Source organism: Dipodomys ordii, unplaced genomic scaffold, assembly GCF_000151885.1.
Source record: "Dipodomys ordii isolate 6190 unplaced genomic scaffold, Dord_2.0 Scaffold35, whole genome shotgun sequence".
Taxonomy (NCBI): domain Eukaryota; kingdom Metazoa; phylum Chordata; class Mammalia; order Rodentia; family Heteromyidae; genus Dipodomys; species Dipodomys ordii.
Window position 1 is genome coordinate 8,826,020 of NW_012267251.1, and position 12,427 is coordinate 8,838,446.

Here is a 12,427-nt window from a genome sequence, read left to right on the forward strand (position 1 = left end):
TCAAGTGGTAGAGTGCTCGCCTTGAGCTGAAGAGCTGAGGGACAGCGCCCAGGCCCAGAGTTCAAGCCCCACGACCGACCAAAAAAAAAAAGAAACAGCAGAGCTAGTAAGCAAACATGAGGTGAACAGGCTGATTTCTGAAGGCAGAGCTAGTTAGCCACAAACTCTCTTAAAAGTATTTGAAACAGCCGATTTTTATTATTTTCTTAAAAAAATACAAAGGAAATTAACTCCATAGGTCAATACAACTTAGGGACAGCAGGAAAAAATGGAATTCCAGAGCAAAGGGAAAGGGCAACCTTGTTTAGGTTATCACATTCCCACACTGCCAGCACTCATAAAGCAAGAAATCACTGCGAGATATAGAGGAGCCTTGAAGAACAGCTCAGAAATAGCGATAGCACAGGTACGGGAATGAACAGAAATATTTTGGTTGTCCTTAGTTATCCTGTCTTGAGATGAATACAATTCATTCCAAAGACAACAAAGTGTAACTTGTAGCAGGAAGAGAACTAAACGCACCACACACAGCAGGAAAAACACTTCTCAGCAGAAGTAAACCCTTGAAAGAATGAGGCAGTAATCAGGTAGCTGAACTTCTGGGTTGCTGACACCCCCAACCCATCCCCAAATAAATAAGTGTGGAGTGTAGTAATATAGCAGTATGTGATTCAACAACAACAACAAAAGATGGTCATTTACCCATTCAAGACAAACAGTGCCATGGCTGCATGAGCCCTGGCAGGGAGTAAGACATTGTAGTTTATCCCCAGGTACACTGAATTCCCGCACTTCTGTCCTCTCCTCTCTCAACAATGGATTCATCTGTAATCTCTGACAGTCTTCAGTGCCAAGATGCTCACCACTCTACTTTAGAAAGACCTTGGGGAAATAAAAAGATCCTTCCAACAGTACATCCTTCTCGGTCCTCCAGGCTCCCTTCAGCGGTGCTCCAGGCTCACTTGCGTCCCATCGAGTTCATTTGCAGGTTACTTTCTCTACCCTCAGTTTTTGGTGTACCAACCCTGTTCCCTAAGAGAGCATAATATGAATCTCTCCCCTTAACCTCCAACTTGATAGGCTCTCCCTTCATTTTCCTCAAGAATGGAATTGTGGTGCCTCTAGCTACCTGTAGGTTAGAAAACATATTTGTTCATGGAAAAAAGATTGAAAAGGAAAGACTTGGCTTTTACCAAGTTATGCAAGTTGGTATCCTTCCAATGATCTAGGCTGGTTACTGTCTGTCCCCTGTAGCAGGCCATACTCAGAGTTCTCTGCAATATACGAGGCACAACATACACATATACATATATTCTCCCAAGTACAAGGTACGTGAGAAAGGACAAGGAAGTGCTCCCCAGACCAGAGGGAGGCAAGGCCTGGTCTCACACCCGTTCAATGTACATTCTCTTCCCTGGAGCATCTGTGACTCACCCTTCAGAGGGATACCATCAGCACAAGAGAGAGAGTGGGTCAGTCAAATACATACAATCATCACTGCACTGGTGCCTGTAATCACCCTGTGCACACAGTGAGATACAGACATTCTGAAAAGGATCCTTGGTTCTCCCACAAAGTGTCCCTGGGACTGGTTGCTAGCTCCGGATGCTGCTCCGACAGTGGTCACTTTTCTCGGAGTACACACACCCCCGCGTCACAGCGCTGGGTTCCCATGGACGTCACCACTTCCCAGCTGTCAATGATAGGATCATAGCACTCGATGCTACTCAGCAGGGAATTCCCATCATATCTGAGGGGGAAAAGCAACAGAAAGGAATGAGCTACCTAGTCCTTCTAATATAAGTCCTTATTAAAGTCATCCCTGGCAATGTCTCCCCCAACCCAAACCATGACTTCCAAAATGAGGACCGCCTCACAGATACTCTTGCTCTGGAGGCATGATGAGTACCTAGTTGTCTCTGAATCCTCACCCTGCAATTGCATAGAGTCTTCCCCGAAGCACTGTGGCCCCTACATAGCATCGTGGAGTGGTCATACTAGTGACAGTTGTCCAGGAATCAGTGCAAATATTGTAAGCTTCAACAGAAGAGAGGTGGGCTGTACCATCAAATCCCCCCACCACATAAATATGGTCATTCAGTAGGGCCACTCCAGCACCTGGGGAAAAAGAGGGTATTAGCAAATGAATGTTACTAAGTCTAGCATCTGAATTTTAAAACAACATAGTCACTAACAGCTAGATGAGATATGGGCATGGTCCAGACAGGTTTAGAGTAATATAGTATAGCACAAGTCACTCCATCTGTGAACAAACTGCAACTATCCTCTTCTTCACTTGGGAGGGAAGGGAGGAAGGAAAGAAGGGAATCAGCACAGGTAAAAGGAAGAAAAGGACTTGTGACTATGGTTCTGAGGCATTTTTATCTAGAGGACAGATATAAACTAGAGTTGTATAGTGCTTTTTCTTTCTTCTCAGCCTAGTCCACATCAAAAAAGGGATAGGGATTTAGCTCAGAAGCAGAGCACTTCATTTCCATAAACAAGGCTCTGGGTTCAGTCCCCAGTACCAAAATTTTTTATTTACCTCTCAGTGACAGTAATAGCTACTCATTATATTACACTAAAGATGATTTTTTTTGGGGGGGGCAGTCCTGGGGCTTGAACTCAGGGACTGGGCACTATCCCTGAGCTTTTTTGTTCAAGGCTAGCCCTCTACCACTTGAGTCACAGCTCCACTGCTGGCTTTTTCTGTGTATGTGGTACTGAAGAATCCTATGCCTATGTGCATGCTAGGTGAGCATTCTACCACTAAGCTACATTCCCAGACCCAAGATTATGTTTAATAAACATTTACTTATCAAGTACTCAATACACAAAATTACACCAGGTAAATGAAAGAAGGAGGAAAAAAAAAAAAAAAGCAAAGCACAGAGGCTCATGTCTATAATCCAGCTACTCAGAAGGGGAGGATGGTGGTTTAAGGCCAGCCCAGAAAAAGGTGTTTGAAATCCCATGACAACAAATAAGCCAGGTATGATGGTACATGCCTGTCTTCCCAGATACATGAGATGTGTAAATAAGAGGATCCAGGCCAGCCATAAACATAAGACTCTATTTGAAAAATAGCTAATGTTGCTGGGAAGGTAGCTTAGTGGTAGAGTGCTTGCCTAGCATTCACTAAGCCCTAGATTCTAATCCTCAGTAGCACATAAACAGAAAAAAACAGAAGTGGCCCTGTGGCTCAAGTGGTAGAGTGCTAGCCTTGAGTAAAAGCAGCTCAGGGACAGTGCCCAGGCCTTGAGTTCAAGACCCAAGACTGGCAAAAATGAATTAAATTAAAAAATATATATGTATCTTAAAAAGGATTTGGGAGGGGGGTCAAGGAGGGGAAATTATACAAGTGGTAAATCACCTGCCTAGCAATTCAAACCCAAGTTTTGAAGAGAGAAAAATTCAGAAAAAAGCTGCTTTCCTCAAATTTACAATCAAGTTAAAAGTTTTTGTTTTTTTTTTAATCATCACTAACATTTAGAGAAGAGAAATGCACAGAGAAGACTAGAATCTGACTCCTAATTTTATACAGGTTCCCAGGGAACAGGAACTACAACTCTGGTTCATTGACACCCTATTCTGTGACCACACTATCCACCTGGTTTATCATGGGCTTCCTCAGATTTGGTCTTACCGGAACGCTTTGTGGCCATTGGTGTAACATTAGTCCAGTGTCCTGTATGGGGATCATATTTCTCAACTGAATTTAAGATATTCAAGCCATCATATCCTCCTAGAAGACAAAGTAGAGATCATTTTAGAAAAAAAGGGTAAGTCGAAGGTGGCCTTCTCTGAGTGCTTTACCTGATTCTGTTAATTTAATTTTGCTATTTTGTTCTAATAACCCAGAGAAAAACTAGTGTTCTACTTTTTTCTGATAATGCCAGTTAATGAAGAATATACTGAGCAAGAGTATAGGCTGTGGAGAGGGATGCCTATAAACTTAATTCTGGCAAAAAAAAGAGAGGATCCACCCAGAGCCACCAACCCAGGTTCTCATCCCTTCATCCCACACTGAGTACCTAGACAGTATATCACTCCACTGGCTACAACCAGTCCTGCACCCTCTCGAGCTGTCTGCATATCTCCCAGCATGCTCCACTGGTCAATGTTTGGGTCATATCGCTCCATACTGGTATGACGCCTGCTTCCATCAAAGCCTCCAGAGACGTAGATCATATCTGTTCAGAATGAACAAATCACACACTATTAAATAAGGAGAACTCTTTTCTCTACATATTCCCCACAGGTCCTTCAGATATCTGGAGGCATAGCGTAGTATTTCTTTTTTCTTTTTTTTTTTGTCAGTGATGGGGCTTGAACTCTGGGCCTGGGCGCTGTCCCCCTCAGCTCTTCAGCTCAAGGCAAGTGCTCTACCACTTGAGCCACAGCACCACTTCCTGTTTTCTAAGTGGTTTATTGGAGATAAGAGGCTCAAGGACTTTCCTGTAGGGCTCAGATCTCAGCCTCCTGAGGAGCCAGGATTACAGGCGTGAGCCACTGATACAGCATAGTATTTCTTCATGGGATAAATCATTTGAGTCTCAGAGACAAGAAAAATAGCACAGCTCAGACATTAAAAGAATTGCATAGGCTCGATGTGGTGGTGCATGGCTATAATCACTCATGATAGAGGCGGGAGGCTCAGCCTGGGTTGCACAGTAAATCAAAGGAGAAACTGGGCAGTGGAGATTCATATCTGTAATCCTAGCTACTCAGGAGGTCTGAGATCTGAGGACAGCAGTTTGAAGCCAGCTTGGGCAGGAAAGTCCACAAGACACATATCTCCAATTAGCCACCTAAAAACTGAAAGTGGAGCTGTGGCTCAAAGTGGTAGAGTGCTAGTCTTTTTTTTTTTTAATTAAGTTTTTTATTGTGAAAATACTGTATAGAGGGGTTACAGTTACATGAACAAGGTAATGAGTACATTTCTTATCCAGCATTGTTGTCTCCTTTGTTTTTCCCCTACCATCCCATCCCTCCCACCTCCTCAACTATACACCTCTCTCCCCCCCAAGAGTGTTAGTCTTGAATAAAACAGCTCAGGGACAGTGCCTAGGCCCTGAGATCAAGTCCCCTGATTGACAGAAAAAGAAGAAAGAATACAGAAGGAAGGAAGGGGGTAGGAGAATGAGAGGGGAGAAGGATGCTGTAAAAAGAAAAATTTTATTTATTATTTTGGTGGTAGTGCTAAGGTTAAAATGCAGGACCTTGTACGTCCTAGGCTGGGATTCTACCACTTGAGCCATGCCTTCCTTCTTGCTTTTTGTTGATTATTTGGAGTTGGTATAAGAGAACTTTTCTTCCCAGAACGGCCTTGAACCATGGCCCTCCAGATCTCAGACTCCTGAGTAGTAGGATTAAAGAACCACTAACATCCAGCTTAAGATGAATTCTTAAAAGCATTTGAAGCCAGGTACTCCTGGCTCATCCCTGTAATCCTCACTACTCAAGAGGCTGAGATCTGAGAATCATGGTTCTAAGACAGCCTGGGGTAAGAAAGTCTGTGAGACTCTCATCTCCAATTAACTACCAAGAAACCAGAAATGGAGCTGTGGCACAAAGTAGTAAAGTGCTAGCCTTGAGCACAAAAACTCAGGAACAATGCCCAGGCCTCAGTTCAAGTCCTGAGACTGGTACAAAAAAAAAAAAAAAAAAAGCATTTGAAGACTAACATAGTAATGTGTGAAATTACAATTAAGTGTTAGTTCCCGTATAATGCAATGGAACCTGAATGACCAATTCTGCAGTCAGTGTTGAAATATTCACAATTATGAAACAGTTTCTGTAATTTGATATTTACAAAAACAAAATGGAATATCTGATCTTACCAACTTATCCTCCATATTTCATACTCCTGCCAGAAAATAAGAGAGGCAAGAATACTGACCAGCTACAAGATGGAAACGTTGCCTGGAAGCCACGCCTACCTCCCAGGGTGGTAGCTCCAGCAAGGCCTCGTCGGACATTCATAGGGGCCACAGAATACCAGACCCCATCCTCATCTGCCGTGTAGTCTAGACACTCCACTGAACTGAGGCGGGAGCGGCCATCATAGCCACCAATTACGTAGATCCGGTCATGTAAGGATACTGAGGCTACGTAGCGTCTCTTGCGAGTGATGCTCTTGACATTGGGAGAGAAGAGTACAGAGCATTTCAGTGAAGCAAGTTTCAGGCCTTACCTTTAGCTATCCTTTTGTTTTTATCTACATGTCTCTCTGCTTCTTTGTTACCATGAACCCTCCTTGAGCCAGCAGTTCTTCCTTAAGTGGCCTCTAGCAGACTACCTACCAAACAAAAGGCTCACTGGCCAGGTGCTGGTTGCTCACACCTGTAGTCCTAGCTACTCAGGAAGTTGAGATCTGAGGATCATGGTTCAAAGCAAGCCGAGGCAAGGAAGTCCATGAGACTTTTTTTTCCCCCAGTCCTGGGGCTTGAACTTTGGGGCTAGGCACTGTCCCTGAACTTCTTTTGCTCAGGCAAAAGCCTTGAGCCACAGCACCACTTCCAGCTTTTACTGTTTATATAGTACCGAGGAATCGAACCCAGGCTTCATGCATGCTAGGCAAGCACTGTACCACTGAGCCACATTCCCAGCCCTGGTGACTCATATCGCCAATTAACTAGAAGCTGGAAGTAAGAGTTGTGGCTCACATGGTAGTGTTAGCCTTGAGCACAAAAAGCTTAGGGACAGTGTCCAGCCCAAGAGTTCAAGTCCCAGGACAGCAGGGGGGGTGGGGGCGGGGAGAGGAGGAGGTGGCAGTGGCAACAAATGTAGCTGGGTGCTCACCCCCATAATCCTAGCTACTCAGGAAGCTGAGATCTGAGGATCATGGTTCAAAGCCAGCCCAGGCAAGAAACATCCGTGAGATTCTTATTTCTAATTAACCATCAGAAAACCAGAAGTGGCATTGTGGCTCAAGTGGTAATAGCTCTCACCTTGAGTTGAAGAGCTGAGGGACGGCTGGCACCCAGGCCCAGAGTTCATGCCCCAATGACCAACCAAAACCAAAAACAAAACCAAAAACAAAACAAAAAAACACTCATTGTGGGGCTTCAAAAGATCCAAGTCACTGAATGCCAGTGGCTCACACTTGTAATCTTGGCTACTCAGGAGGCTGAGATTGGAGGATCATGGTTCGAAGCCAGCCAGGGCAGCAAAGTCTGCTAGACTCTTATCTTCAATAAATTACCAGAAAAGCCAGAAGTAGAGCTATGGCTCAAGTGGTAAAACACTAGCCTTGAGCAAAAAGAAGTTCAGGGACAGTGTCAAGGGCCTGAGTTCAAGCCCAAGACAGACATACACATATAAAAAGAAAAGATGCAAATCTTCGGCACATTTTTGCCTTGTTCCAATGTTCCCAAAGACCTCATGGTTTCCACCTATCCGAGTGTCTCTTTTCTTTATAGAAGGCTATGAACTAAGAAACTGATAGGCCTCCATACACTGGAAAAGTACTAGCACATTACTAAGGGCCATGATTCAAAAATCTAAAGGGTAGGAGGACTGCTCAAAAGATTTCCACACAGGCAGGGTGCCGGTGCCTCACGCCTGTAATCCTAGCTCTGAGATCTGAGCATCACGGTTTAAAGCCAGCCCCAGCAGGAAAGTCTATGAGACTCTTATCTCCAATAAACCACTAGAAAACCAGAAGTGACGGGGCTGGGAAGGTAGCTCAGTGGTAGAGCGCTTGCCTTGCATGCCTGAGGCCCTGGGTTCGATTCCTCAGCACCACATAAGCAAAAAGAAAAAAGCCGGAAGTGGCGCTGTGGCTCAAGTGGTAGAGTGCTAGCCTTGAGCTGAAGAGCTGAGGGACAGCGCCCAGGCCCAGAGTTCAGGCCCCACGACCGGACCCAAAAAAAAAAGAAAAGAAAACCAGAAGTGACAATGTGGCTCAAGTGGTAGAGCACTCGCCTTAGCTGAAGAGAACTAGGACAGTGCCCAAGCCCAGAGTTCAAGCCCCACAACAAGATTTCCACACAGGGAGCCAGTGGCTCAAGCCTATAATCCTAGCTACTCAGGAGGCTGAGATCTGAGGATCATGTTTTGAAGCCAGCCCAGCAGAAAAGTCTGTGAGATGCTTACCAAACTACTAAGAAAAAGCCAGAAGTGGTGCTGTGGCTCAAGTGGTAAAACCTTGAGCACAAAAAGGCTGAGGGACAGTAACCAAGACCAGAGTTCAAACCCCAGGACTGGGTGGGGTGGGGGGAACGGATTTTCACAACTATTATTGTTCATTCAGCATTGAAATAGAAATAAGTTCCATTGGACCTGCTTTACTAAACTGAGGGAGAAAGATACCATCTTATTTCAAATGATCACTTGATGTAGTATAATTTAACTTGGCAGGACCAATGGAGGATGTTGAGTGTCTAAATGAATAAATCTGAATAGGCCACTGATGTTTTTATGGCAGAACATTGTAATCTAAACAGTCAACCACTGTTTAGGATCTACTGTATTCATATACCACTGGTTGGAACATTAGGCTATCAGCAGGCTTTACTCTCCTAGCTGAAGCAGTTATGATCTAGAATCAGAGAATGAGAACACTTACGCTTTCCACCCACAAATGGTACTACCATTACTTACCGGCAAAAAGCTCCACTCCTGAGTTTTAGGATCATATTTTTCTACCACATCAATAGGAGACTGCTGACTTCCAAAGCCTCCAACCACCAAAAGCACTTCATTGGCTCCTGAAGATAGAGGTAGGAGAGGAAAAGGTTACTTTTTCTTGCAATCTGGCAACCTTGTTGCAAGATAAGTTAATGGCAAAGGCTTAGGAACCAACTGATAAAATTTTGCTTGTTTTTCAGAAGAATATATATATTCAAAATAAAAAAATACATATTTAAAGCTGGGTGCTGGTGGCTCACGCCTGTAATCCTAGCTACTCAGGAGGCTGAGATCTGAGGATCTCAGTTCAAAGCCAGCCCGGGCAGGAAAGTCCGTGAGCCTCTTATCTCCACTCAAAAACCAGAAGTGGAACTGTGGTTCAAGTGGTAGGGCGCTTGCCTTGAGCTGAAGAGCTGAGGGACAGTGCCCAAGCCCAGAGTTCAAGCCCCATGACTGACCAAAAACAAACACATATTTATTTGAAATACATTCAAACATCTTCCTTGTAAAAATACTCAATATACAATGTGCATTATCACAGAACATAAGTGAACCCTCAAAAGCATTAATACACAGCTAAAGGAACACTTCTTACACATATATACCCCCAAAAGTACCTGTTAGAATCAGGTGTGGGGCCTTGTTGGTAAACAGAAAAATGGATGCTCAAGTGCTGAAACTTACAAAGATCTTTTACAGATAGATCTTCCAGCCATCAAATGAAAAAAATTATCTTGGTGTTTACCATACAGAAGATTCAGGCTGTCTAAATTATTCTCTGTAATACGCTCACCTTCCCAAAATTATCCAATAGGAAAAAAAATACACCAAAGGTGTTTCTTGTTATAGGGTTCCCACAAACACACTGTCCACTCTAAAGTAGGTCAGATAACTGGGAGCAATCAGTTCAGAGTCTTATTTATTTATTCTGAGTCTTATGTTACTGTTGGTTGTGTTTAGATCATTGTGCGATCTGCTGTATGTTTCCCTGGTCTTAATTTTGTGAAAATCTGCTTCCCAAAAGAGAATCAGTGGTGCCACAAAAGTAAGGTAAGTGGCAATGTGTTTAACTTATGCAATGAAGTGAAATTTTTAAATTTATTGAAAGGAAGCTTTTCAGAATAATATGTGAATTTAGGGCTAATCCTGATTTGAAGAAATGAAATGTCAAAAAATAGACAACAAATAATTGCAGTAAGAAATTAAGCAAATATGTATTTGATATCTAATGATGACAGTAGGAATTCTGTATGCTATGTGTTTTATTCAGTTTTTCTGAGACAGGGTCTTACTATGTAGCCTATGCTAGCCTTGAAGTCATGATCTCCCTGCCTCTACCTCCCATGTGCTGGAATTGCAGATATGTAGCACCACATATAGCTACGTATTTTCACATGTGGTTTTTCACATGTGTTAATAGGGATTCTGTGTGGTTTAGAGACACACACTAAAGTATGATATACTGAAATAGAATTATATTGTGTCTGGAATTCTGATAATTAGCAGTGAGTTGATCATTGTTGAAATTGGGTGATGGGTATAGCAGATCACTGAAATTTTTCTTGGCAACAAATATAAGCCATGTAGTTAAGCTCATTTTCTAAGAGGGTACCTGTCCTGTATACTTACTAAACAAAGTAGCCCCTTCTCCAAAGTGACCTAACAGGTCCCAGCAGGCAGCCACATTCCATCTGGAGAAGCAAATTGTCTAAAGGCAGGATCTTTTAATATTAATGTAATTTTTTCCTTTTTTCTTTTTTATTGTTATTTTAAAGATGATGCATATAGGGATTAGTTATGTAAGTCAGGAAACAAGTACATTTCTTTTTTGATAACGTTACCCCTTCCCTCACTCTCTCCTAGTTAATTAGTGCAATTTTATGTGCCCAAAAGTCCTTCCTCTTTTCATTCTAGAATGGGCAAAACTAACATACACAAGGAAAGGGGAGAGGTGATTGAGAACATACCACTTACAACATGGCATTCAAGTTAATCTATCAAGCACAGATCTAAAAAAGCTGAAATAAAGTTGTACCATACACATAATACTTGACAATTTATGAAGTCCTTTTGTACTTACCTGCTATAATCCCAGAACAGATATGAGACAGAGATAGTGAAGATATTCTTAGGTTAGAGGAAGTAAAGCTTAGAATGGCAGTGACTTGTCTAAGATAAGACAACAAAGATTAAAAACAGATCTGCAAAGAGGTTTTTGTACATAATATAGAATGTTCATTTCAACTATATTGTGTTCCCTGTAAAAGGTAGTTGAAAATCATCCCTCATTCTGCCAAGATGCCAACTTACCTAGACGAGCCCTTGTCCTGGGTCCCTGCATCTGACTCCGAAGTTCAGGCCTCAGATGGAACTTCTTTGCTTCATCAACTAGATCTCTGCACTGTAAGCTACAGCGGATGAAAGGCTGAAACAGTACAGTGAGTACTTAGTACAGTGAGCCACAAGGGCAATGTCTAATACTGAAAGAAAAAGGACACATAAAAAATTAACAATATAGGGCTGGGAAGGTGGCTCAGTGGTAGAGCTCTTGCCTTGCATGCATGAGGCCCTGGGTTCGATTCCTCAGCACCACATAAGCAAAAAGAAAAAAGCCGGAAGTGGCGCTGTGGCTCAAGTGGTAGAGTGCTAGTCTTGAGCTGAAGAGCTGAGGGACAGCACCCAGGCCCCATGACTGACCAAAAATTAAAAAAAATTAATCTGTTTAAGGTTCACTTAGGAAGTGCTGGATGTGGGGTTTCATACCCTATTCTGGCTTCAGAGTCTGTGTACCTAACCAACCACAATGAAAGAACTGGACATGGATATATGTATAAGTTGCAAGAAAAATTACAAATAGGACAAATGAGTTTGAGATGTGACACTAACCAGCTGGAAACCTTTTAAAGCAAATGATAAAACTGTCATTGTGGTTAACTTTTAGAAAGATCCAGAGTGGGCCAGAGAAGGAACTTATTCAATGATTTATAACATACAGATATAAATCAGTGTTTACCCATTATACAGTCCAGGTAACACAGGTGATACTTGTGATAAAAATTATGAAAACATTGATGCCAGGTGTGGTGGTGGATGCCTGTCATCTTCTCTGCACTGGGAAGCAGAAGCAAGAAAGTCTTGAGATCAAAGTCAGTCTAAGGAGCTCAAGGTTACCCCTGGCTATACAGAGAGACTTGCAAAAATGTAAGGGGGTAGGAATATAGTTCAGTGATAGAAAGCTTGCCTACAATGTGTAAGGCCCTAGGTTCAACCTCTAGTATCACAAATAAAAAATTCTGAAAACACAATGAGTTTAAGTTGAAAAAACACTTTTTTTTGGCTCTAGGTTTAACTCAGGGCTTATGCTCTATTGCTGAGCTGCACCTTTAGCCCTTTTCTGAGATAAGACCTTGCTTCCTGCCAGATGTGAGCCTGGACTGTGATCAACCTGTTTCAGGTTTCCCATTGTAGCTGGGATGACAAATATGCACTACTACGCCAGCTTCTTTCTCAAAAAGTCTCAAGGTTTTCTGTCTGGGTTTACCTGGCACCAGGACTCCTCCCAAACTCAACCTTGCACACAGCTAGGATAACAAGCATGGGCCACTGTACATATCTATTGGTTGAAAAAGGTCTCAAGTGAATGCACATAGTGATTTTCTTTTTCTTTTTTTTTCTTTTTGGGTCCGATAGTGGGGCCTGAACTCTGGGCCTAGGTACTGTCCCTCAGCTCTTCAGCTCAAGGCTAGCGCTCTACCACTTGAGCCACAGTGCCACTTCCGGCTTTTTTCTTTTT

General features: G+C 42.8%; 1 protein-coding gene across 1 annotated transcript in view; it reads right to left on the reverse strand.

Moving 5' to 3' along the window:
* Window positions 1–176: 176 nt before the first annotated feature.
* Window positions 177–12,427, reverse strand: part of Klhl12 (kelch-like family member 12) — a 37,444-nt gene continuing 25,193 nt past the window's right edge. The window contains exons 7-13 of the mRNA XM_013017313.1: window positions 10,945–11,059; window positions 8,608–8,714; window positions 5,943–6,138; window positions 4,035–4,193; window positions 3,647–3,745; window positions 1,932–2,118; window positions 177–1,750 (exon numbers count right to left, since the gene is read on the reverse strand). Of these exons, the coding sequence (XP_012872767.1) occupies window positions 1,624–1,750; window positions 1,932–2,118; window positions 3,647–3,745; window positions 4,035–4,193; window positions 5,943–6,138; window positions 8,608–8,714; window positions 10,945–11,059 (990 nt within the window). The 3' untranslated portion in view covers window positions 177–1,623. The remainder of the gene's footprint in view (window positions 1,751–1,931; window positions 2,119–3,646; window positions 3,746–4,034; window positions 4,194–5,942; window positions 6,139–8,607; window positions 8,715–10,944; window positions 11,060–12,427) is intronic.